This window comes from Indicator indicator, chromosome 1, assembly GCF_027791375.1.
Source record: "Indicator indicator isolate 239-I01 chromosome 1, UM_Iind_1.1, whole genome shotgun sequence".
Lineage (NCBI taxonomy): Eukaryota > Metazoa > Chordata > Aves > Piciformes > Indicatoridae > Indicator > Indicator indicator.
In genome coordinates, this window is record NC_072010.1 from 92,088,889 (window position 1) to 92,116,697 (window position 27,809).

General features: G+C 39.3%; 1 protein-coding gene across 2 annotated transcripts in view; it reads right to left on the reverse strand.

The window, feature by feature from the left end:
* Window positions 1–27,235, reverse strand: part of GSK3B (glycogen synthase kinase 3 beta) — a 145,508-nt gene extending 118,273 nt beyond the window's left edge. The window contains exon 1 of one of the 2 annotated variants that reach the window (XM_054400487.1): window positions 27,113–27,235. In XM_054400487.1, the coding sequence (XP_054256462.1) occupies window positions 27,113–27,200 (88 nt within the window). In that variant the 5' untranslated portion in view covers window positions 27,201–27,235. The remainder of the gene's footprint in view (window positions 1–27,112) is intronic. The other variant, XM_054400479.1, reaches the window with a different exon arrangement.
* Between the last annotated feature and the right edge of the window lie 574 nt (window positions 27,236–27,809).

Sequence of the window (27,809 nt, forward strand, 5' to 3'; positions counted from 1 at the left end):
ACAAATGTGGGAAAGGAGAAGACACCACAGAGAGTATGAATTGTAACTATAGTCAGCAGGGATTCAGGAGCAGAGAGAGGAAGAGGATGTTTATAGTCAGTACCTTCCAGAAATACTGAGATGAAGCTACCCTACCTCTTCCTGCTTAAATTATCTCAGACTTTTATATAACAATGTATATTGGGTTGCAGTGCCTTAATTAAAAATACCAAGCCCAGTAACTTTGTTACCACATTCATATTATTTACAAACTACTTGCAAGCTACATGACGACCTTTAGAAAAAGTAGATGCGTATGTATTTTAAGCAACCCTAGGAGGCGCACCTTTGGATGTACAAAGGGGCACTGTACAGCTATGCATGTTGCAACCAATGGTCTCTGTGCTCAAGGAGAGGAATCAAAGCATGGCCTCAGACAGGGATATAGCCTGTGAGTGTCCTCCTGTTTAAGTACAAGAGATTGCTCCCGCCCCCCATATACTACCACTGCAACTGGGTCCTTATGTATAAAACACTTGTGATTTACTGCTACACTTCCCTTCCAAAGCAACCATCTCAAGTAGACTGACTCTCCCTCCCTCAGAACATGGACATGCAAGCATGACACTGCATGAAAAAATAAGACAATTGAATTTACTATGGAATAATATACAGCTTCCCATCTGTACAGTCACCCTGAAGTAGTTTCATTGTGGTATTTCCTTGTATAGACTCTGAATGAACACACAAACAACTATCATAAATCATAGTTGCACACAGTTGACCCACAATGACTGTTCACATGTCCATACCCTTGGGTCCTTACTGCTGCAATACACAGCAGCTTCATAATCTGTAACTGCCCTCATATCTAATGAGATAGGAGAAGACCATTAATCACATTTTGGAGCTGAAGCACTGCACAAAGCAGTATTTACCTACATTAGGTATCAATATTGACTGAATAGGAACAATCCTACAGTAGACACAATCAGAAGAAAAGAAACACTTTTTTTCATCTGAATAGCCATTTCCACATGGAGTGAGAATTACATGTGATATATCCTGAGATTTCTGCTCCTTCAAACAAGGCTGATAATGGCCAGTGACCAACTCTTGTCTCTCCACTAATAACAAAAAACTGTCCTGTAACAAAAGAAGCACAGTAAGATTGAAAACTGAGATAGACTTGGAAACTAAACTGAAAGCATCATATAGTGGGCAAGTCTTTCTGGCTGACATTTCCTTTAGGAGGTAATGAACGCTCCATGAAGGCTTCACTAGGCAGTGCTTGCAAGGCATTCAGCGCAAGGTGCTGCAAATTGATATGGTGAACTAAAAAAAAAAAAAAAATTGCAGGAAATTTGCAGTAGCAAGAGCTACATCTTTTGCAGTATGGTCACTCTGTGTTTACACTTGTGCATTTGTGTGTGAAGTGGATAATTTATTTTTACCATAGGTATTCAGCTGCAAGCTGAATTCTAATCACAACCCACATGTGTTTTCATTACATCAGGACAACTCTGGCACCAATTGCCAAGAGTCCACGTATGACAAGCCATAATAAAAGCAGAGACAAAGATGTTACAGAACTTTCTAAATGTGTAAGTAAGGTCTAAATGTCTTATTAATAGGCAGAATATTAGTTCTGAAGACCAAAGGTGCAAGGTAAATGTAATTCTATGATGAGAATTTATTTCTAAGCCAAAACCAAACATGGCATAGTAATCTTTGCTTTAAAAAAACCCAGGACTGACCTGGCAACAGCTTAAAGCATATCCATCAACATTAATAAGATCCATGATAAATCTCATAAATCTACCTCAATTCTACATTGTATGGAGCATTCAAACAAAATTGTGTTTGCCTCTCCTCCGTAGTAACAAGTGATGAGATGAGCAGAAATGGCCCCAGGTTGCAAGAGGGGAGGTTTAGGTTGGCTATCACAAGAAACTTCTTCATTGAAAGGGGTCTCAAACACTGGAATAGGCTTCCCAAATACGTGGTTGAACTCCCATCCCTGCAGCTGTTTAGAAGATGCAGAGATGTGGTGCTGAAGGACATGGTATAGCAGCAGACTAGAATGAAGTCAGTCTTACAGGCCTTGTCCAACCAAAGTAATTCTATGAAAACTTAGCTGCTGAGGGATGACTTTCATTTTCTTAATGCTACTGCCATCTAACAGGCTTCAAAATCAAAGCCATTGCTGTACCAGAGCCCATGCTTTTCTGGGAGAAGTACTTCAGAAACAGCCTGGGACCAACCCATGCACATGTTAGGAAATTAACATTCACACCCAGTGTAGCTGAACAACCACTAGACAGGGAATAGCTCTAAATAAGAGGAGGAAATCTTTCACAACAAATGTAAAAAAACTAAACAACAACAAAAAAGTCAGTTTCTCCTAATGAAGAGGACAGCAATCAGAACAACTCATTTCCTAACCTTTACATTTAGAACAGACTGCTTCTTTAAGTAACAAATCTGAGCCAACATGTTTTATAGCATTCAAGATCTACAGAACTGACAATTTGGTTTTCTATTTCTGACTGGTTATCATGCTCCTCCTACCTGTAAACATTTTGTAGGAGGATGTGAAATTCAGAGAGGCCTCTGAACTATGAATGACTCCACAATAGCACATTCTTAGAAGTGCGTGGTGGTGCCTATGAGCTCACTCACACATAACATCATCAGTCAGGGTAAATTCAAGGCAGCTAAGGCAGGACACCTAGTAATATCTTCAATTCTTTGCTTAACTTCTAGTAAAAACATGCAATGAAAAATGACTTCTTAGCCCATTAGACCTAACAATTTCATTTTGTCCAGCTTGATGACTTGAAAGCCTCTGTATATACTGCATAATTTTCACTGAATATTTTTTTCTGGATTCCTCAACTTTTGAGGCTTCTATGCAACTGGTATGACTGCCTGTTCCCATTTGCTCCCTGGTCTGTGTTAACACCATAACCAGCTACCTGAGCAGGTGAAACATAATACAAATGTCATGTTAAGGCTTTATCTGCACAGGGCCGAAGAGAGTAAATTAGACAAGATTAGAAGTGAGACATATTATAGACAGGTATTCTTCAAATTAGGTATGCACAACTCACTTCTAAATATGCCTTGACCTGATCAACCAAGGTCACTGCTTCATCTCCACAACACGGTAAAGGTTGACTTCATAATCACAGTTAAAAGAAAGAACTCATCTTCAGAGTTGAGCAGAACATTGTCTGAACATATCACAAGAACTACTCATTTCATAAACACGTTGAAGAACCTTACTCTTTCTTCAAATCTAAGTCTTTCTGGATTAAGTCATTCACTGTATCATATCTAAGACTCCTAACAAAAGAACCTACTATACATAGCACGTATCATTAAGTGTCTGAGAAAAAGGATAGTTTATTTACACAGCATCTCCATCACCATGTTTTTTTCATGATCAAAAGACAATAGAAGGCTGCCTTTCACAGAATTCAAACCATAACAACATGGAACTTGGAATCTCAACATCCCAAGAATAGTAAAACTGCATCTTCTGTTCTACAGAAGAACATGTAATAGATGGAAGAAAAAATAAACAAAATTTTAAACTCAAAGGGAGCCAACACCTGCTTTTAAACAAAAACACTGTTTTACCCAACATGTTGTAGTTTTAAGTAAATCCAAGCAGCAAAAAAATTTAAAAAGACCATCACTTAATCTCTTTAATTCTGACCACTGTAATAACTTCAGTATGCCCTATGGTTGGAATAAAATATATATATCCCATATCTTTGTCACGTCATTTAGATAAAACCAATATAAAAGTGTACACCACATGACATGAAAAAGAAAAAAAAGCATTGCAACATATGACATCTTAAAAACATTGCTCTCTCTTGCTCATCAGAAGTGTATACACTCAAGCAGAGAAACTGAAAATTACCATAGCATCACAGTATATTAGAGATTGGAAGGGACCTCCAGAGATCATCGGGTCCAACCCCCCTGCCAAAGCAGGATCACTTAGGGTAGTCTGCACAGGAATGTATCCAGGTGGGTTTTGAAAGTCTCCAGAAAAGGAGAATCCACAATCTCCCTGGGCAGCCTGCTCCAGTGCTCCATCACCCTCACTGTAAAGTTTCTCCTCATGTTGAGGTGAAATCTTCTATGTTCAAGTTTGAACACGTTGTTCCTTGTCTCATTACTGTGCACCACCGAAAAGAGCTTGGCCCCCGCCACTTGACACCATCCCCTCAGATATTCATACCCATTGATGACATCCCCTCTCAGTCTTTTCTCCTCGAGACTAAATAACCCCGGGATTTGTCTCTCTTCATAGGGGAGATGCCTTAGTTTTGCATTATATACCGATTCAAAAGACAACCTTTTGAAGGAAAGTTATGTATTTTACCTTCTTTTGATGCCTATCTTCCATATACAGAGAACTAAATCACAAGATGGCAGGCCAGCAAGACAGAAACTCAAACAGCAACCATTAGATTTGGTATGCAGGTTGCCATACAGAGACTCAAAAGAAAATTGTGCAATGCTCCGACGACTCCAGAGGCAACATCTTTAGAGCTGTTACCACAATCCAAGAAACTCTTTTAAAGGCATTACACACTTTCACAACTCTTTCCATAGCAGAAAATTAAGTGCATCATTATTTTGGTATTAAATTCACTGTGTTTATTGCTGGAAGAAAGCTTCCTAAGGACAAGCTAAATATACTGAAGATATTTTCAAAGTTTAGAGAAATAGTGTTTGTTATTCCACATGTTTAAGTTAAGGGTATAGCCAAATTTTTACTATTAAAGCAAGGATTCAACCATTCTGCTGTGTAAATAAATTAGTGTTGATTCAACAAATTAAAGAGTGGCTTTCCCCAAGCAGACTGTGTGTTCTGAGAATTTAAGTGGATATATTATACATAAGAAAGCAAGAGAGTCCTCCGAGAGCCCCGCAAATGTCTAATATCCAACATCAGAGATCCCAATTATCCTGGATGCTTAATATAGCTTATGAAGTTCAAATTACTTGTCTTATCTAGTCACACTGAAAGACCTGAAACCCTTCATGCTCTCAGATCAGTAATTAAGGTCATCATTTCAGACATCAACATTTAAGAATAAAAAGCTCCTTATAGGAGACTCTGGAAACAACTACTGCCTTTCAAAATGACTGGTTTTCCCAGTAAATTAAAGTCTGTCATGAAGAAGAATGCCAAGGACCAAGATAGAGCATCTGATGGCAATCTGTATTTCCTTTGACAAGAGAAAAACCTAGGCCATTTTGAAAATGGCCATTTTTATTTAAGTATGCAATCGGCCTCATATTCAGAGCAATGAATGGCAGCCATGTTCTATTCCAAGGAATCCTGTATTAAAAAAAATGTGCAAAACAATAAATTCCGATCACAGGTCACAGGCAAAAGTAACAACTGTTACTTGGGTATATACTGAGGGAAGCATGGCGACAAAAATGAATAGTTTGAACACACATGGTGCAATACTAAAACCAAGATACAGAGGCAGAAGTATATATGGTTCACATGCTCTGTACCATTTCAACTGAGATACAGCAGCAAGCTTCTATTACAACCATGCAAAATATTAAAATGTTTATCTAATATTTACTTTAAAATAAAAGAAATAAACTCAACTGTTTTTTGTTAACTACAATTTTTTAGATAAAAATCAGATCAAGAGCACAGTTGTAGGCAAATAAAGGGCAAGGCAAATTTGCAAAAATCAGGCCAAAGTAAGTTTTTCCATTCCTAGACTGCAGATGAATATTTAATTTGAATTCACACATTCAAGAGGGATACAGGTAAAATGACCTCAACTCCTCTTTCTGGACCCACCAGCAGAAAATGTGCTGGTGGTTACAGGAAACCAAGGAGAGCCATGGTTGGCCACATGCAAAATTCACACACAGTGTCCTACATCTTCATTATCACTGTGGTTATTTTATGGCCTCTCTACAAGGCAGAACATCACCCTCATATATGCAGTAACTTCCATGTCTCAGCACCTCAGATTCTAGCTGCAGGTTTGGTGAACTAACTTGTACTCTAGTTGAGAACCAGGTAGTTCTACACTAAATACTTCAGTTTCACCAAAACACAACAACAACAAAAAAATCACATAAAACCAACCAAGCAAAACCACAACACACACAAAAACACCCAAACCAAAACAAAACCCAACAAAGCATACCACAAGATGAAAGTCTCTAAGCCAAGGTTTAGAAGTTCAAGACTGTTTATATCTGGTTATAAACTGTATGTGACAGCACTAGAAGAGGTTGACACCTTATAACCAGAAGACACAATCTGGAAAGCTTTCAAGAAGTTGATGAGGGGATATGCTAGGACTGGAGCATGCTTCTTCTAAACTGTAAAGTGTTGGAGCTACCAGATAGTGGGGAAGTAGTTACTTTGTAAATACAATTAATTCCACTGCCCAGTGCATTAAAGCTTCAAAATAACCACGAGCAGCAGAAACGCCGTCCAAGATCATATTAAACTGGTACTTTCATTTTTACGTATCACCATTTCTTTTTATCTGCTACAAAGTGCAAACGCCCTCTGGACAGCTCCCCAGGAAAAAAAACATGTTATTTTCATGGAACACACATCTTCATCAAGAACTCAGAATGCTGAAGGCAGGTCTTCCCAATGCTGTTTATCTGGTAGCATTCTGCAGGATCAGAGGCATGCCTCTGATCCTGCAACACTGCCACCACATTGGTTAAGGTATGAAGCTCAACACACTGAAAGAACATAACAGCAATAAAATAAAAGGTAATCTTGCAATGATTCCTTTAAGGCTGTACTTATACATTTAAGTAATGTCACTTGGAGAAAAATCAAAACAAACCCCAAAAGTTTAGCCAAAACATTCAATGAGAAGAACCATTACAGGACATTCAACAGGGAAAACAAAATATACTTAAAAAAAAAAAAAACTGGCATGTTGCAACAGTACAGTAAAATTAAAGCAGCCAACCATGATAAGCAGACAGTTGCATGCTCTTTTATCAAAGTCTAAGAGGACTCGAAATAAAAAGTTTAGAAACTCATGATCTGAGTAAGAGCTCATCAAGGCTATCTATGCTTGGAAACAGAGCACAAATTGTACTGATGTTTCACTACTTGATTAGTATTAACTCCTCGCCAAAATGACGTTTTTCTGATCTTACTTGGGTATACATGATGCTGAACCACCTCACTTGCAGAAGCATTAGAAAACAAATTTTCACTATCAAACCACATTCAACACTGACTGACTTAACTTGTCCAAGACTTCTGCCTAATGTTTTGAGTAAGTTCAAAAAAAAGGTTTTGCTGTTAGTAGGTCAAGGACTAGAAAACAGTAAGTAGAAATAGGTGTGGCACTCTGACCAAGAACAGTTCTGTTTCAGGGCTTTTTTTTTTTTTTTTTTTTTTTTTTAATCAAATGCTTCAAGAAGAGAGGTCAACATCAGAGAAAGAATGAAAGAAGTCTTATATTCACACCTAAAGCAGTACTTTAGCTAAAAGAGGCAATTAGAAAAATGTGGTTTAAAATTTAAAAAAAAAAAAAAGGTTAAATTGCACTTAAAATAAAACTTGAGTTAGTTTATCTAGGTGTCTTCACTGTAAGGCTTACGTTATATGTTAAGGATCTTCTAGCACAAAACTGGACACGTACATTCTTCCTATAGATAAAATAATAAAAAATACAAATGCCAAACTAAGTGACTCTCAAGTAATTCTCTCATTTTCCAGTATATTCAATTTCTACATAAATATTGTAAATACTCAATTTAAATATCCAAGCTGTTATGCTTAGAGAAAACTGTCCTAAACAGTATAACCCCACTCAAGAACTCCACATATGCTGAAACTTAAGGTACAGTTAAACGTGTCTACAGAATTTTCAAATCAACTTGGTTTTCACTACATCATTAACATGGTAGTATATTCTCCCAAAGTCAGACAAATCATACCCTCTAAATGTCAAGTGATCCAGCTTCAAACCAAGCTGCACAAATGATGACAACTAAAATCAATTTAAACTTCAAACAAAACACAGCTCAGTAAATAATACTCGTATGGTCCCTGAGCTTGGATTACAACCAGAACATTAGTAGTTATGGACTTACTAAATGAGAAGGGGGGTTCACCTGAATAGTCTGCAAGCATTCCCAATATTCTAGAGGCAACAACAGAAATTAATGCCTCAAAGAATGATAGAAAACTTAAACTGGACAAATTCAAGACAGGGTAGAGTTTCCTTAACTTCTCCTCAAGAAAAACAGTTGGGGGGAAAAAGATGATATCATACAGACAAAATGTTTTGGGTTTTTTTTTTGTACCAGTCTCAAGTCTTAAACAGGATCAAAACAGGACCGAAACAGGACAAGTCTGCTCCCATAGGAAGTTCCTAAACCCAGTGCAAGACACTTCACCATCTGATAATGCTACATGGCTGTTTTACTTACCACTGGACACAAAGAAACATCGTTCCACATGCACTCATAACAAATAAATTACTATGGTTCTATGTATTCATTTTAGCTTTATTCCAGACACTTCAGTGGTCAGGTTGAAGGCACACAAATGCTCTTTAACAAGAGCAACTAAGGCTTCTCTTCAAGCCACATGAAAGGATATCTCCACATATGCCAGATCATCCCCTTCATGGCTGAAGTTGCTATTCTGACAGTTCTGTTGGTAGTGTTTTAAAATCATGAAAGCTCCCTAGTTTTACTTACTTATACATATCTTCTAATAAGCAGAAAACCAAAAAGGATCTCTTAGATCCCCAAGCCCAACTGAAGGAAACTATATAGTATAGCCTTGAGCACGTATTCAATCAAGGTAAGTAGTCTTTAAGGTTCTTTCCTTTTTCTGAGGAACAATATTCTAAAAATATTTTTTTCTTTGGGTGAGTAGAACAGAAAATAGATTTTTTTAAGACAGAAAATGCATCCCTTTTTAAAGTCAGTGTTCTTGGTTTTACACAAGCAGTGTACTTGAGGGAAGTACAAGTAATAATTAAACTAATGTTGGCTCAGTCTGCCATTAAAGTATTTACAGAGGGGGAAAAAAAAAACAACACACAATCTACTTTGCTAAAGTTAAGACAAACATCATGAGTTTCATTTCCTGGTTCACCTTTCCCTTGATAATCCTGATTTGTGCTTCAGATTGAACTTCCCTTTCATGAAGCCCAAGTGTTCAGACTGGAGCAGAGTACTTTGCATGTGGCCTTAGCAGCAGCAACTATGACTCTATCTCTGGAATATGCTACCCAGAATCGCTTACCACACTTAGAGCTGTATTGTTCAGATGTCCAAGTCATATCAACATCCATGCAAAAAACCTTGTCTGTGCACATTTCCAAATGATAAGCTCTTCACATGAGCTCTCCAACATAAGCTCTCTGTATTACAGTATTCACATACATTATTGTACTCTCATGTTAATGAAAGTAAAAATTTGTCCCACATTAAGAAGTGATTAAGAATAGAAAGAGCAAGACGCATCAAAATAAGAAGAGTAAAATTTTACTGCTATTTCTTTGATTTTTTTTTAACAACTCTGGACTTCAGATTCTCTTCCCAGTCACAGAAGGGTGGTACAATTAAGTATTTCCCCTTCACTCAGCCAAAACAACTGTTGTTCTTCCCTGCAACCAGACAGTGATGTTGAGTACCTCACACAACTTTATTATCATGCTTAATTAAAAGCTTCCCAGCTGGAGCCAGTGATCTGCACATTAAGTGTAGTGCACATTTGAACGCTTAAGTCCATTTGCATGTGCTCCTACCACCATCTCTAAAGATATTCGAAAGCCAGTATCAAAAAAGTTCCAAAACATTTTTAAAAGCATATTTAAGACATTAGTAGGATCTGGGATTTAAAATTATCATTGCTTTCTTTCTCTAGCCCAAAGGTGCATTTCTGCATTATTTAAACTAGACCCATTTTCAAGTTTGCCATTCCCATGTTCCTTTCCCCTCAAAAATGTTTATTTGTGAAACATATTTGCATAAAACTGAAAGATAGAGAAAAACAAAAACGTCCAAAAAATTGAGCGCAACATCAGTTAAACTCAGGCATTATAAACAAACACTGGCATCAAATGTTTCCCAGAGATAATTCCATTCAACAGCTGTGGGTCCATGTGATACATACTGACTACACCAAACGTAAAGGAGCAAGAGAAAAGTAAGATGCAACCATTTAAACCAGAAACGTTTTTATATTTGAAGAGAAGTTAATACTATATTGACAAATATTTGAAGGCAAACGGTATCTTGGGTTGTATTAGAAGACATGAGGTCAGTAAGTTGAGAGAGGTTCTCCTCCCTCTCTACTCTGCCCTGGTGAGGCCACATCTGGAATACTGTGTCCAGTTCTGGGCCTCTCAGTTCAAGAAAGACAGGGAACTGCTTGAGAGAGTCCAGCATAGAGCCATGAAAATGATTAATGGAGTGGAACATCTTCCTTACGAGGAGGGACCAAGGGAGCTGGGGCTCTTCAGCTTGGAGAAGAGCAAACTGTGGGGTGACCTCATTAACGTTTATAAATACGTAAAGAGTGAGTGCCAAGAAGATGGACACAGGCTCTTCTCGGCGACAGCCAATGACAGGACCAGGGGCAATTGGTGGAAGCTAAGGCATAGAAAGTTCCATGGAAGCAGGAGGAAGAATTATTTCACTGTGAGAGGACAGAACACTGGAACAGGCTGCCCAGGGGGGGTTGTGGAGTCTCCCTCTTTGGAGATACTCAAGACCTACCCGGGTAAGTTCCGGTGTGGCCGGATATAGGTGATGCTGTTTTGGCGGGGGGTTGGACTAGATGACCTCTCAAGGTCCCTTCCAGCCCCTGACATTCTGTGAAATATGGAACAGAAGGAACAGCTACATCCCTCCAGTTTTTATTCCCCATGAGGAAGTTATTTCAATAGTAACAACATTAACTTACTATTTCAGTTAACATTCCAACTGTTCTCACCTAAAGCATCCTGAACTTAAAAAGCTCAGGGAAGACAGGGGATTTTTTTCTGGTATTTTAAATCCTTATTCATTTTCAGAAAACTTGAATAATTTCAATAAGCCCAAAAGATTACACTCTATTATACTTCCTTCCCAGCAGCCATTACTGATGTCAGGTTATTCTGTTGACTTGTCATCATCACAGCATTGAAGCTGAAGAACTTCTGCAGAATCGACTCAGTCTCTCACAGCTATCAAGAGGGAAGAAGAACAAATTTTCAACAATATCTAAGTTGCAAACACTTCCATCATTAAGGTGATGACAGCTGCAGACGAAAAAGAAAAGAACTGTACACCCTGACAGTCTAAGCCATCTTACAGATGAACTACGTTGCGCATGTTAGTCAGAGCAAACACTAAACACAGTCTTAAGCAAAACACTGCCTGGAAATGAAGTACAGAAGTCTCCAGCAAGAGCCTCTCTTACAGCTAGCGGTCCGTATCTTTAATCAAAGATTTAAACAGGAAAAAAAAAAAAAAAAGGCATTCTGAACTACTACTGCATCTTAGAAGGGCTCTGGCATATGGTTTTGCAGTTATTTCTTCCTTCTCTTTTAAACAGATTAGAAAGAAAAAATTAAATACAATTTGCCATCTATTTTTGTATCTTCAGAATCACTTGGAAGGAGCAAGGTATCAGATTTTTACACAACCAAGTTACAATTTTAGAAGAATTTATATGGACAGTAGTTCAGGATTCCAGTCTTCCAAGTAACCTCAGCTGTACACTAAATAAAATTGTAGCCTTAAAGAGATACAGAAAAAGCAGCACTTGTTTAGTTCTAGTCAAAGTTTCTGCACCAAATGACATACACTTTTTGCTCTAAAGTCTTTGTCATTTCTCATTTGAGACTTAAGTTTCACATATCCCTCTTATGTCCAAAAAGAATGTATGAATCAATTAAAATCCATTAAAATGTTACAGAATAAAGAAGTGACAAAAGGCAACACTTTGATTTTCAAGGTCCACATCAAATCTTTGATCTTGGAAACAGCACTAAAAAATGAAAATAATATATTTATCCACATTCCATAGACAATCTTCAGACGCTTCCCCATTCATTAAATAAAAACTAAAATGACTACTGTGTAGAGGTAGTTATGCATTAAGAGATTAATATTTTTCCAGGCACTATATACATACACTAAGTTCTTTTGGGCAGACAGCCCCCTACCAGAAGCTTAGTACACTGCTACAGCAATACAATTCTGGTCTATGCATGTAGCTCTGAACAGTTCTCCGCTTGCGCTAAATTCTTGTGATGAAGTTAAGAACCACTGGATGGAAAAAAAAAAAATGAAGAAAATGCATTGTTTGTCTCAGGACCCATATGAAGTAAGATCTAGAGATCTCCCACAGAAAGCCAGGTGGTCAGCTGCAGTACAAGACTAGCAAACTAAAGCAAGCTTTCATCTGAACCGCACTTCTGTAAAGAAAAATAAAATTCTTATCTGATTTAAACTTGCAACTAAAAATACAGAGTCCGAAATCATACCAAGCTTTTCCAAATACAGTACCTAAACTCCAAGGGTAAGAAAGTTCTTTCAGACTAGATATAGATCATAAATTTTTTACAATGAGGGTGGTGAGACACTGGCATAGGTTGCCCAGAAAGGTGCTTCATGCCCCATACCTGGAAACATTCCAGGTCAGGTTGAACAGGGCTCCGAGAATTGTGATCTAGTTGAGAATGTCACTGCTTACTGCATGGGTATTGAACTAGATGACCTTTAAAAGTCCCTTCCAACACAAACTGTTCTATGATTCTTTTAAAATTAGAGCTATGGTGGTAAAGCCAGGACAAGTCATTGTACATGCTAATTCCTGGATTATCTTGGAGAGGTTAGCTTCAGTCTTTCCAGCCTTTAAGTGTTAAAAGCTGAGGTTAAGATGAAGATCTGTGAAACTGACATCTAGTAATTGCCCTGCAAGTTGCCAGTAGCACAGGGCTACCTTATCCCAAGAGGAAAAGGAACAGGATTAATGTTGGTAACTCAAATTTATCTCCAGATCAAGTAAAAATAACCAGAACAACAGGTAATAATGCCATAAGGGACCACAGGCTGTCTTAATTAAAACTTCTCCAAATTTCTCTATATAATCTACCTGGCAGCCTTCATTTCTAAAAACAACTACTGGAAATCCGACAGCCTTCATAATTATTCCAGTGCTCCTCTTGTTCTTAAAAGTTGACTCAAGTAATTTAAAAATGTTTGCTGCAGTTTAAACCCACAAATTGTTTCATATCCAGTGGAGAAGACAACAGCCTTTTTCTTTCCAGCTACCTTTAAATATTCACAGAACACTACCAAAAGAAATTTCCCCTCAGTCTCTTCATCCAAAGTGCTTTCAGCTTTTAGAGGTTTTCCAGATCTCTGACCATTCCCCTTTGTCTGCAGCTATTCTTTTCCTAGCGTAATACCAAAACTAGGTGCTGTACTTTACTTAGTCTTACTAGTATGACAAAAAGCAAGAAGGCTAACTTCATCTATTTCACCTGATATTCCTGTTAATACATCCAGTAAAGTTTTTGCTCATTCTGCAGCATCAGTTGATTCACAGCCACTATGCAAAAATCTAGATCCAGATTCTTCACTGACAAGATTTCTTCCTACTTCCCACCCCATTTCTGGCACAGTCAAGTCTTACTGAAGACTAACCAACTACATCTGCCTCTGCTAAATTTCACCCGACTTAAGTACAACTGTTTTGTCAAGATCATTTTGAACCATGTTCTTTAGTCCTTTGAGTGCCTCTGAAGGGAATGCAATACACAAGTCTAGACAGTTTACTCAGATCAGCTGCAAAAACTTACTACCACACTTAAAACTCTGCAGAACTTCCTTGACCCATTCTTCTTGTTTGGCCACGAGGGCTAATTAATTTCAAAGGAACATGTATTTCATAATGGCTGCAAAAAAACAAAAGCCTGAGTTTTTGCCAGGATATTAAAAAAAATAGTTAACACTATGAAAATGAGCACAGTCGATATAATGACATTTCATTAGTAAGAATAGACTGGGTTACATCAAGACATTGCCTAATCCAACTTTCCTGTCTTCAAGAGCAGCCATAAGCAAACACCCAAAGAATAACACCACAGCAATTAATAATAGGATGTATGCATACACATATATGCCTTAAATTATATATACACACATATATTTTAGGCACATTCTGTAGTTTTACCTAACAATAAACTGCATTATTCTCCAGCACAGCATCATGTTGCCCATGTTCAGCATCAGTTTACGGGGAACTAAGAGCTCCCATCTGCATAAAGCCAAAAGTGAAAATGCTATGACTCAGTTACTGGAGGAAAAAAAATTTTAGCAGCATTCTATAAAGTACACATTTGAAGTTTTTAGTGGATGATGTGTCTTTAAACAAGCACTTTCATGCCACACAGTTGACTCCATTTACCAGCACATTCCATGGTTGATCATCTTTTAAGAGCCTTCAGTTATGTGGTCTACATATTCTCTTCTTCAAAGAATAGCCACAAGGAGGGTTACTACTTAAGAATCTGAAGAGTACCTTTTTAAAAAGGTCATTTTGAATAACTTCTAGAGGATTTCAGCTATTTCTCTTATAGTAGCACAAAACCGTATTTTTTCCCTCAATACTATGGCAAAAGCAATAACTACACCAGCCTACCTTACTGTATTCTGCAGAATAAAATACACTCTTGAACTTCTGTAGCAGCAACTGCACTCAAGTCAGATTATCCAGCCTCCAATGTCACTTACAATTCAGCTCCAACTTTCATGCCATTTGAAGAGCTCTCTCTTTTACAGTCTATCTCAGGACATCCGAAGAGATAGATTTACAAAGGGGAACATACCATATATCATTTACAGACATTCTATCGCATTTGTATGGTTGCATTAGCTCTTTGTATTTTCATTTAAAAACGGGGAAGAGTGCTGTTGTGAAACTGCCCAGCTGGCCATGGGACAGGATGGGAAGTTGGTTTAGCACGCTGCAAGACCAAGGTCATCTACAGTTAGCAGGTGGTTGTGTTAAATGAAGATCCATGAAGCTGGTTTGCCAAAAAGCTGAAGGAGGGAGTCTTATGAAGATAAGACATCCCTGTTTTGGCTAAAAATGATGAAGCAAGGCTCACATAACATTAACACCTAATTTCAAAGCAGCTTTTGAGGGCCAGGGTGCCCAAAAAAACCCCTTTGCCTAATTAACTGTCATTTTAAAGTTGCCATCCCTCAATGTGTCAGTGAGGAAACTCAAGTACATGCTAAACACATATGACTATGTGACTCAACATTCCTCCCACATCATCAGCACCAACACTTTGTTCTTCTTACTGCATAAATGCCCTAACTTCTGCCAGTTAATGGACTACTAATACAACACATTTTTCACACATTTTGCTGTATTTCCCAGAAAAATATTTGGCATACTGGCACACCAGACAGACATGCCACTCTCCTCTTTCCTGCCTTGTCAGAATTGCCTATATCACTCACATAGACTGAAGGCATACTTGCAAAGTACTAGGTGAGGGTTGCTCACCTCTGCAGATCACGAAATTGTCAGGGTTGGAAGGGACCTCAAGGATCATTTAGTTCCAAATCCCTGCCACGGGCAAGGACACCTTCCACTAGATCAGGTTGCCCAGAACCACATCCAGCCTCGCCTTAAAAGCATCCAGTGATGGGGCTTCCACCACCTCCCTAGATAACCTGCTCCAGTGTCTCACCACCCTTATGGTGAAGATGAATCCATACACCAAAGCCTGGTGTTCCACACTTGGGGATTTCACTGAAAGCACAGCAGTACACAAGGATGCCAGGAGAGGTGCAAGTGTCACAATACAGAAGACACCAGGCTATGCAGCAAAGTTTAGTAGTCAAAATAATCCAGTTAAAACCTAGACATTAGCAGTCCTCCCAGGTACTCAAACAAGAATGCCATGAGCAGCTTTGAAACTAAATATTAACTTTCATACTCATACATTAAGGTGCAAAATCAACCTACAGCTAAGCAACAAGAACAGGCCACAGGTATATAGTATTTGTGACAGTAAACACCACATTACCAGAAAATTATCTTGAAATATCAACAGCTTTGTCAAGTCCCTATGCTTTTCCCATAGTAAGAACAGTTCAATGTACCGCTTGAATCATGTAGTCAAAAATAACAACAGAGAGACTACAATTTGCTTAAAAAAAAAAAAAAAAAAAAAAGACATATGTACACCTACTACTGGTCTGGAAGTTTGGTGTTTGGGAGGTTTATTTGCTTGTTTTTGCAATATCCTGGGTTAAAAAAAAAAAATCCATGAATATTGAATCCCAGCATTCAGTACAGATTATTACAGGTTCACTAAACTACTGCAAATACTCGTAAAACTTGAGTGTGCCTCAAACCGCTCCCTGTATAAAAACTTTTAAAACACATTGAATGACTATAAAGTCTTATTTTAAATTCACATAGTGACTTTAGTGACTAAAATTGTCACTAAAACTAACCCCTTACAAGTTTTTAAAATATTCAATTTTATAGCCATATACACACAAAATTCTTGACAATTTATCAAAGTTAGAAATTCCATTTCCTACCTTACCACTATGCTCTTTAACAACTGCCTTGCTGACAACTTAAATGCAAAATGTGCAAACAGAAAAGAGGCCTCCTATAGCGACAACACTCAAAGGAAAAAAAAAACACAAAAATAAACCACAAAACAAACAAAAAAAAGCAAAACCAAAAACATTTGAAGCAATAGATGACAGCACATTAGGTTGCAATGCAGCTTCTTTCAGTGCTCACTTAACAGCAACAAAATTAAATGTTAATGCTAGTGGGATAAGACATTACCAAGGCACAGAACCTACCATGCGAAGTCAAATGAGAAACAGGCTTGCTATTTCTGACAAAACAATTATTGTTCAAGTATTAAAACATTACTCCTAAGTTTGGTCTACAGAATGTCAACCAGATTTGGCAGAACATTTTAAAGGAGTCTGTAAAAGCACAAGCTCTAAAGCAAAGCCTTCACACATGCCCTAGGTTTAAACTCCAGGTCATCTCATCCCCTCCATACTATATTTCTGATAAGGCATATGCATCTCCTGCTCTACAGTCACAAATACATATAAAAAGTAATGAAAGAAGCTACTAGCAGACAATTTATTATTTATTTCTCATCTGGAATCTACTCTTTTTGACCTGGTATGCCAGGAAGGCCTCCCTGATTCAAGGTGTCCTTAAAAAAATTTTTTTTTAATTAAAAAATAAAAATCAAACAACACAAAAAAATCCCTGAACAAACAAAATAACACCCAAAACCATATGCTCATAGTGTCTGAATAAAAGACATAGGCAGCTACCATATGTGCTGAACAAATTCTAGAAGACATTTCCATTTTGTGATTATGGTATCAGATAAGAATGAATATTAGAAATTAACCAGATATTTTTAAATGCAGGCATAGACCTCCCTGCATTACTCCCTTTCAGATTTGTCCCACTGTAATCAAAATTTACAGTCAATCATGAACTGCTCAAACATTACAATAAATTAGTTTTTCAACAGTATTACAAAAAAAAAAAAAATCCAAAGGCTATTGCAGAAAGCCAAAGTATTGTTGACACCACACGTTGTTTGCTGTCTCATGAATCTCTACGCCTGCCTGCAAAATCCCACAGGCATTTTAAATGTGCCACCTGGGAAAACAGACGCCATTCTTTTGCTGTCTCAGATCCCAGCAATGCCCTTGTCAGCTTCCATGGACACTGGAAGTCAGTAACTACAGCCAAAGAGAAGCTTCAGTACATTAAGGTTAACTCTACAATGAAATAAAAAAGACTTGTAGATTCGGTAGGATTCTTTACCCTAATAAGATCTTCTATTAAGCCAACTACTCAAGATTCTAGAACACACTTAAACTGAATGTCATTCAGACAATGTGCTGGTTAACTTTTACTCAGACACAGAGTCCAAACTTACTCAACTGCCATCCCCATGTCACTTGAGCAATAAAAATCTATACACAACCCCAAACCAACTCATGTCCACTGCACTCATCAAGGAAGAGCAAGCTCAAAGTTGAGCTCAATCTAAAAATACCAGTACCTTCTCCACTGGAAGCTGCAATTGAAGCTCTCCCCATCCTTCCACTTACAAATATCATCTGAAGTTTGGGCTCCAAATTTCTGGAACAGCAAAGTTCTTCCACCCTGCACAAATCTCATGCTTTTGTCTCTACTACATTCACTAGTTAATCCACTAGAAAACAAAAAAATCCAACCACCTGGCTTTCCACAGGCCTTTAAGGATTTCCTCAACACTCAAGTCTGCTCTACAGTCTGCCCTGGTTACTAAAACATGTAATCCGACATTAAAAAATTTTCTAAACCTGCTTCAGAGTGTCTAAAATGGACATTTGATTAGTACTGAACACAGAAGGGGGAAAAAGAAAACAGCAAACAAAAAACAACACAATAGCTTGCAACTACTTGAACTTGCACTGCATTACATTATACATACCAGTGGCTCCCAAGCCAGTACCTACAATCATGAGTAAGATTGCATGATTAGAAGTAAAATGGTCATCAGATACTATCTTCTCAAGGACAACATTATTTTCCACTTCTTTAGGTTTCAATTGAGCTACTGTATATATAAAAAAAAACCATTCCAGGAGCCTTACATCTACTCACCTGCAAAAAGCATGCCTTGACAGAAAGTTTTTATTCTCATTCTTTCTGATGCCGATTCTCAACCTCCCACAAATGCAGGGAAATTCATTTACAGCCATGGACTTAATTCACAAGGATACAGATCTATGCCAAATGATTCATGTTGACTTGGCCAACAACCAAATATTCTGTTTATTTAAAGCTGTGAATTTGTGTCCCCTTCCTCCCTCAAGGAAACCCACTCATACAGCTCAATTCATTGTGTTACTTTTTTTATACATACTTAAAAAAAATGAACAACGTGATAGAACCTATATTATTATTTGTATCCTGCATAAATGTTTGCAGAAGGGTATGAATCAAGAAAACCAAACATTTGCTTTATCAACAGCAACTAAATAGTTTATCCTCTTTCTACACTGCAAGAAAAATGAAATTCTTCATTGCAGCAACAGTCACATTTTAGTTTATCGTTAAGCAAAACATGCTCTTGGCCTGTCTTGAAATTAAACAATTGCCTGCATTCCTGGCAAAAGATGCTGCTTTGAACTACAGGGCTTGTGGCTGACAAGAATTACATTCCTACTAAAAAAGTCAAAACAGACGATGTTCTACAGTTGTGGCTGAAAGAAGTCTGCCTTGGTTGGAAAAATTCAGCTGCTGCTTCCCTTCTGGTTATAACTTCGGAGCCAACACCCAACTTCTCTTCTTCTAAGTGGTCTGATCCAAAAATCCTGTGGCAACTGTTGCTGCAGCACTCATCTTCATGCATGCACAGCAGTATAGTATTCCTAAGTCCCCTACACCCTCTACAGCATCACTTATCCAGTGGTATCAACCAGAAACATCTTCCCTTTCTTCTCTGATCAGCAGGTTTCTTGCTATGATGAATGTAAGGCACTTCACCCACTCACAGGTTTCTTCAAATCAGCCCAAATCCCTGAAGACACATCGAGCAACGTAACTGTATCACTAGACATTCCTGCGATATATTGTAAGAGGCACTTTCCAGGATCAGAAATAGAATCAACAGAAGCCAGCTAAACAAAGTACTAGCGGCTATCTCTAAATAATTCAACTCAACCATTTCACAATACCACCATAACAGTCATTCACTACTTTCAATGTTGGTCATTACAATCTGCAAAGAGACACTCGTCCGTTTTCAGGCCTATTACAAAGTTAGGAAACTGTATTTTCCTTCCCTTCAAGTTCTTACAAACAAGCTATACTGAATTTCCTATGGCAGCCACCAAGGCCCTCTGCAACCCTTTAGCTCTACTCCTTCAGTTGAACTGACTCCACGTTACTGACAGCAGAAGATAGGTGGCATCTCACTTTTGCCCAGTTAATAACAAGTCACTAGTCGAGTGTGTGTACAGGAAGCACTGATACTAAGTTAAAAGCCCCTCAGCTGATGACACTAAGCCAGAAAATATTGGGTCTGCTAGCAGCTGTGGGGAGGTAGCAATACTCTTGTGAAAGACTGGTGCCATCCCTTCAGAAGGAGCTGTTGTTGTACAGCTTTTGTCAAGGAAAAAGAAGTTCTCCTTGCCTGACACTGACAAGTTATCTTATCACTTTCTTTTCTTCCATTATAAGACAGACCAGGTGAGAACATAAATTGCCTTAAATGCTTAGATCTACTTGCCATCTGCAAGAAATAAAAGTAAAGAATGAATTGCTTTGCTTTATTTCTGAACAACAGAGAAGTCATCTGTGGAAAGAACACCTAATGAGAAGATTCTTTGATAGCACTGATCATACAAGAAAAGATACTGTCCACTTTGCAGAGGCACATCAGCATGACTTCTAGGCCTCCGTATTTTTGACAGTTCTCAGAGGACAAAATAAAAATTTCTTTTTTGGTAAGGTCTCTAACATGGATTTTCTGTTAGAATCACCTCATCTCACCTCACCTATTGCACAAACAGAGCATCACACACCAGCACTGTTGAGAGAATATAGGATTGAGTCAAATGTGCTATCTCACACACTACACTTGGATAACTGACCCTCTCTCCACAGCATGGTAAGCCAGTACCAATAGGGACAGGAAGGATTTTGAAGGTTTAGTGAAGGTGTCCTAACTATAGTAGTTATCAAAATCTAGTTTACAAAAGATTCGGGTAGAGATTCATTTTAAGCTTCTATTTAATGAAGCACATCAGTGCTGATCAGGAACACCTTGTCTGAGCATGACTACAAAGCTGTAGCCATTTCTCATAGAGGTATATCTTGTTATGATATCTCTCTCACCATTCTCCCCTTAACATCAGATTGCTGCAATGCACTCAATATATGGCCACATTTAAAAATCAATTTAAAAAGTATTAAGTGGCAAAGTATCACATATCTAGACTTCTGTCTTCCCCAATGCCAGTAATGCAGTATTTTGGCAACAATCTCCACTGGGTGAGAAGTGCCAAGAGGGTTCCTCGTTTTGCACCTAAAGAGAGAGGGTTTGGCTTGTACAGCACTGTATAGGTTTGAGCCTTTGTCTGAGGGAGTATCTTTTCTTGCCACATTGTAAAAGCTGTATTTAGCATTTATTTTCAATATACATAAATAAAAGACGATCTATTTGTGGAGCTTACTGAAGGAAGTGCTGATGACAAAATTTAGGACTTCATATGGACTTGGGTCAAACTAAAATGAGGAAAGCTGTTTTGTGAGACATTTAAACTTTCACTCAGCTGTTTGACTCAAAGTTTTGTTTATCTTTCAAGGCTTATACTGGGCTGATGCTCAAATTCAGAAAGCGGCAAGTAACCCCAGCAGCCATAGGGCTTCTGCAGGAGGCAGCCACTTCAGCACTTCCCACACTAGCTATGGGTGACTGAAAGTCCTCAGAGTAAAGTTAGGGCTGGTTCTTTCTTGTTTTGTTTTTAAACAAAAAATTAAAGAACTTCAGAAAAATGTTCAAGTCTACAGAAATTTCTGGAAAATCAAAAGTAACAGATTCCAATTAAATTGGGCCTTATCAAGTCATTCCAAGCAAAAAGACTTTGACAGCTTGCACCAAAAAGCTGCAAGTATTCTCCAACCACCCTACATACCACTAGCTCACATGTTCAAATAACTAAGGTGCATAGCATGAATTCATTTCAGAAAATGCTAGAGCTGGTTACAGCACAAAGATTTAAATGTAGGCTTTTTGCAGACACAGATACTCTATAGGTATTCAGGATCATCTTCACATTACTCAGCCATCTAGTTCAAGGAAGAACATGGGGTTAGGGAACAGCAACAGCCAATATCCCACAGATCTTTATCACTGTGAAAACGTGGGGAGTAGACTGGACACCAATATTTGAAAAGTCCTTTATGTTCCATCTAAGATAGTACTTAAAGACATACCAAAATTAAAGAACTCTTGGGGCAGTAGAGGGAAACTCTTCAGCCTGTGGGGTGTTTTGCTGCAATACATGTCAAAGAACTACTTCTTATCTCTCAAGAAAAAGATCAGAGTAGATAAACCAGTACTGCTTTGTGATACCTAGAAGGCCCTATTAAGTATTAAGAGCACTTCCAGAGCCAGGATGCATGCAGGCAAGGAATGCCATATGGGTTTCCACAGATGAACAAGATGGTTAAAACATTGCTAAGAAATATAAAAGGTGAATCAAGTGATAACATCTCCAGGAAGGAGTATCATCTCCAGGAAGGAGAAATTAGCAGAATAGTGATGGAATGAGAAAAGGTTCAGGATAAATCCCAATCTAACCTTCAAAAAAAAAAAAAAAAAAACCACCACAGAAATAAGATGTTGGGGGCAGAGCAGAATAATTAGTCAAAGTGCCATCTGATAGGTTCCATTGGCAGCCTTCACCTTTTTACTGTTTTTCTCCTCAACTATCCTACTACTGAATGAAAATAGTTTGGCAGCATTAGAATTAAGTACAGCAGAGAACTGTTTTATTCCTTTTCAGACTGTGAGGCATGACTTTGGGGCACTACAGCATGAGACACTTTTCACTGCAGTACACGTGGTCACTAGCTGACCCCGTCAGTGAAATTCCTTCAAGTTTAGGCATGAGGAAAGCTGTTCACCCAGCAGCAGTCAGAAAGCTGGACAGGGGTAGGATCAGCGACTGCAAGACACATAACAGCAGGCTTCTGGAAGGGAGTGATCTTCCCCTCTTCAACACAAATAGCTGGATGGGTGGCTTCTAGTTTCAGACACCAATTAGGCAGAAACTGCTATCAAAGTAATAGAGAAAAGGCCCTACCCTAACTGGGTTGAGAAACAGGAGGTGGCATTATCTCAATATCTCAATCCTTTTGCCAGTTCCAACAACTCCATTCATTCCACCTTGCTGAAGTTGCCCAGGGTGCTCTTTTCCAACATTCTTCCTACACACTTACCTGAACATCAGTATTAAACTGTCACCTAGACATCACATGCTACCTAAAAAGCAGTCACTTTTATGTCATGGCTTGGGGAATGGCTACTAACAGAGCAACAAACTCCCAAACTTTATTCCCTCATGAACCAATTTTTAAAGAGCCATTACACTAACAAAAGGTGCATCATACTCAAATGCCAGCAGTAGTACCATGTGTGAATAGTACACAGCAATAGAGGTTTATCAAGCTATTGTGCTTTTGGGAGATTGTACAGTACCCCAGAAAACAGGAAAATCTAAGAAGAAAATAAAAACTTTAACAAAAAGCAAGTCTGGCACCACTGTAACATTCTTCCAGAGAGTCCAAAATGAATTATTACAAGTTTGTCCTTTAGATTTTGCAACCAAGAGTATGTGTACAACATCAGAATTAGCTAAAAAAAAAAAAACATTGTCACCCTCCAAATTAATGAATTCTACATAACCAAATACAGAGCCATGACACTCCATGGCAAGCATTAACCATGACATTATTTACTGCAGATCAACAAGATAATTGACTGCAGTTACTATAAGTCCTGCTGTCTACAAGGATTTGGTGTTACTTGAAATGCTAACTTCCATAAGCTCAGGAAAGGAAAATAAAAATTTAAAAAAAAAAAAAAATTCCACAGTCATTAGGTGAAAAATTCTGAAACTGCAAACTTCAAGACGTCTATTTTTATACAGATATTTTTGGTTGTGCATGACTACCAGTCATATTGCAGGATTATTTTTGTCCCATTTGGGAAACAATGTACATCTGGAAGCAATACAAGAACTAGGTGAAGAACAAAAAAGCTTCAAGATCATACTTCATCTCTTACACCATCAACAGCAGGTTGATAGGATCAGCAAGTGGAAAACTGGAAGCTCAGCTCCCTCCTATCGAGGGACATGCTCAACACAAGCAGCACATATCCTTTTTCGTTGTGCAGGGAAGTCCTACAAACCAAGCAACACAGACTTGCACAAAGAATAACCTACCTGAGAATTACTTCAGCATAGAAATCCACATAGTGAAGTGGAAAGTATGGTGGATTAATTTCAAACCCAGCAAAATACAGAAAAACAAAGTCAGATATCGAAAAGGACTCTTGCTGCTGGCACAGCTTAAAAGAGGTAAGGCCACAGGGTTCCTACTGCTGCAGAGACGCTGAAACCCTTGTAACGTCTATTAGAGAGCCATGAGAGCAGCATGCACAAGAAGTCATCTTTCCCAACAGCCAGAGGAGAAGAAGCTGTTGGTAATCTCCCATCCTTTTGCTCAAGGCTCAGGCTTTCTTACCGACTTCAGAAAATAGAGTCTCATAAATTAAGTCTAATAAATTACACAGCAAAGAGATGAAAAAAATCCATTGCTCACACTTTCTCCCCATCTACCTTGGAGAGAAGAGCAATCACTATACTGTTCTAGTATCGCTCCTGCCAGTTAAAACAATGATCAGTGAGCCCTTCTCAACTATTCTATCAATTATTTCCTCATCACTTGGATCCATTCTTACTAGGTAACTGCTGCAGTGCTCAGTCAGGAACATCAATAGCTGCAGAGACACCAGAGCAAGAGTGACTTCATCATTTAATTTCACTGCTACTCTGGGCATACAAATAAAAGCCAAAAGGCTGACATCAAACAAGCCAGGTTTTGCTCCCTGTGATGACTTGGAAAAGACCTGCACCAAGATGGAGGTACTAAAGACATCCCAGAGACTCAGAAGATACCAATCCATCAATTTTCACCTACCTCACAATGAGTCTTTTATCCCAGCTTTCACTCAAAAGGGCTCAGAATGTAACTAAGTATTAGTCTGTAAAAATACAGCAAAATAGCAGAGCAAACTCTCTGGTCACCACACAAGTGCTTTTTGACTATTTTTTCTAGTACTCAACATGGTAATAGATAACTTGCTACACCATGCCGTAAGATCATACCAAAACTCCTGAGAACTGGAAAAATATAGAGCTTTATGACACCTAGGATTTTTCCCTTACAAAGCAAAAAAGTAGTAAACTTCCTGGACTGTCTTACACGGATGGATCAACTGAAAATATAAGCTGCATTTCCCACAGAGTCCTCTTGCATTGTTCTGACATTTTTTTTCCAGACAGCAGAAGGACCAGGAGCACATGACTAGAGCGACTGTGGGGGTTATCACAAGTGCATGTGCTTTATGCTATGGCCTTTGTTTCTCCCTCAGCATTATACACTTGGGATTGAATCATATTTACAAACTTGTTAGTCTGAATCAGTTAGCACCTTCTTCACAGGCAAGAATCTGTCAGTCTTTGACCTCAAATAAATGGAAAAGAAACATCAATGACCTTTCAAGAACCAAGCTGTAGAGCTTCAGTAAGACAAATGTAGTTGCTGAGAATGACAGGTCTAGGTCCCACTCAGTTCAGCCAGCCACCTGCAGAAACTGATCATAAGGCCCACTTCCTATTCCACATGCACTAAAGTAAATCAATACACTAAAATGGAGTCACTTGCAGTTTATTTTGCCCATACAAATCAAGAAGAATAAATGCTAATGCTGAACTTGATCAAACATATGCTCTTATGCTACCAAAATGGGTTAACTGCACCCATGTTTTTTTGAAGTGCTGCAGGTAAACTGATCATACAGATACAAGGTAAGACTACAGACCCCAAGACAAACACTCTCTTCAAGGCTTCAACCGCAGTGGAAGACATTTCAGTGCAGAAAAGAAAACCCTCAGAATTTCTCATCTATCAAAAAGCTCACTATCTTACAACACTTTGGTATGAAATGCATAAACCGATGTGATATATATCACAGTATCATATTATATCAGAGGTTGGAAGGGACCTCAAGAGATCATCAGGTCTAACCCCCCTGTCAGAGCACACATGCACATGCAAAGCCGTGTCAGGTGTGGCTGTACCCAAGTATCAAATAGATCAATTGAATGGTAACATATATCAAGCATTCCTGGCTCCATAAAGATGCCACCCTGCATTTCCATAATTTAAAGATCTCTGAAAACTACTCTATTAATATCAATCTGGAAGAACAATTAAGTTGGTAATATAAACATATTTAAACCAGGATTCAAAAAATTCCCTATTATAAACGTATAAACAATACTTAGCAACACAGAACAGGGCCTTTCTCCAACTGAATAGTACATCTGCTCAGATTTAATACATATTTTTAATTCACATAAATCAGCTAATCCCACAAACTAGAATTACAAAGAATGGACACATATTAAAGCACAACTTCCAACATGCCTGTGCAGAATAAAACACAGGCCTCATTCTTAAAAATATCCCTCTGATCAGAAAATTGTAAAAGGCATGCCGAGGTTGAAATAACTCCTCCACAGGTTCGCATGTTAAAAAAAAAAAAAAAAAAGGAAAGAAAGAAAACCCCACAACTATTTTCTTATCCCTCTATTGAGCATTCTACCAGAGCCTGGTGGATATTAGAGACACCTTTTGTAAGCTCCCCTCCCCCTCTTTTTTTTTTTTCTTTAATGGGCTGGACTAATAGGTGCTCACACCCGATCTACGGGTGTATGGAAAAATCTTCCAAGCTCTCTCCTTCAAAGCCCGGAGTGCTTAAAAAACACATAACGAACGTGAATGTCACGGTCGTATCCGTGTACCCGCAAATCGTTTCCTCCTTTCAGGGAAGAAAATAAAAAGGAAATACAGGCAATGGAGTGCCCAACCCGTTTCACAAAGGGGGGGGAGGGCGGGGGTGGGGGGCTTTCTAATCAGCCAGAGGCCGTTTAAAACGCTAGCAGCTACCAGAGGCCACAAGAAGAGGGCAAACCAACGGGCGTTTTTTGTCCAACAGGCCCCAAACGAAGCGGCGGCGTGCGCCTATTCAAGGTTAATGGGGGGGAAGGGGGAAGGGGAGAGAAAGGGATCTGCTTCAGCAGGGGCTGAGGCCTCTCGCTCGCTCGGCCGCCGGCCAGGCTCTCAGTAAAGGGACGAAAGGGTAAAAGCCCCGGTAACGCCAGACAGACACCCACGCCCCGACCCCGCGCAGGGCGGTTGGATACTCACGGCTAACTTTCATGCTGCCGAAGGCCGAGGGCTGCTGCACCGGCTTGCAGCTCTCCGCGAAGGAGGTGGTCCTGGGCCGCCCGGACATGGTCTCTCGCTCCTGCTCTGCCCCGATCACCTCTCTCTTCCTGCCTTCCCCCTCCGCCTCGCCCCGGCGGGCCCGCCTGTCGCTCCCTCGTTCGCTCAGCTGGAGGAGACGGGCGGGACGCGCTACATGAAACGCTGGGTCTCCCCTTCCCCCCCCCACCCCCCTCGGGGAAGCCCCCTCCCCTCCGGTCTCTGTAGCTCTCTTCGCCCGGTTTCTTCCTCGCCCTCCTCACGCCGCCCGTTTCTCACAAAACCATCCTTCCCGGCAGCGCCGGTGGGTCCGAGAGCCGCCTCCACCCAGTCCGCAGCCCCCCCCCCGGCGCCGCTCCCGCTCTTGCTGCCGGCCGCGAGCGAGGGGGGTTGGCTAGGCCTCACTGCCCCCACCCTGGGCGCCAGTCACATGGGGCGGAGGCTCACGGTCTGGCTCCTGTGCTCCCTTCGTTAGGTTTCTCTTTCTCTCTTTCTCTCCCTTTTTTTCCCCTCCTTTCTTCTTTTTCTTCCTCCTCTTTCTTTCTCCTCCCCTCTCCTTCCCCCTCTCCTCTGAGGGAGGCGGCAGGGAGCGGGACTATTTTTTTCTTTCCGCGGGCGGAGTGATCTCAAGCCTCCCGGA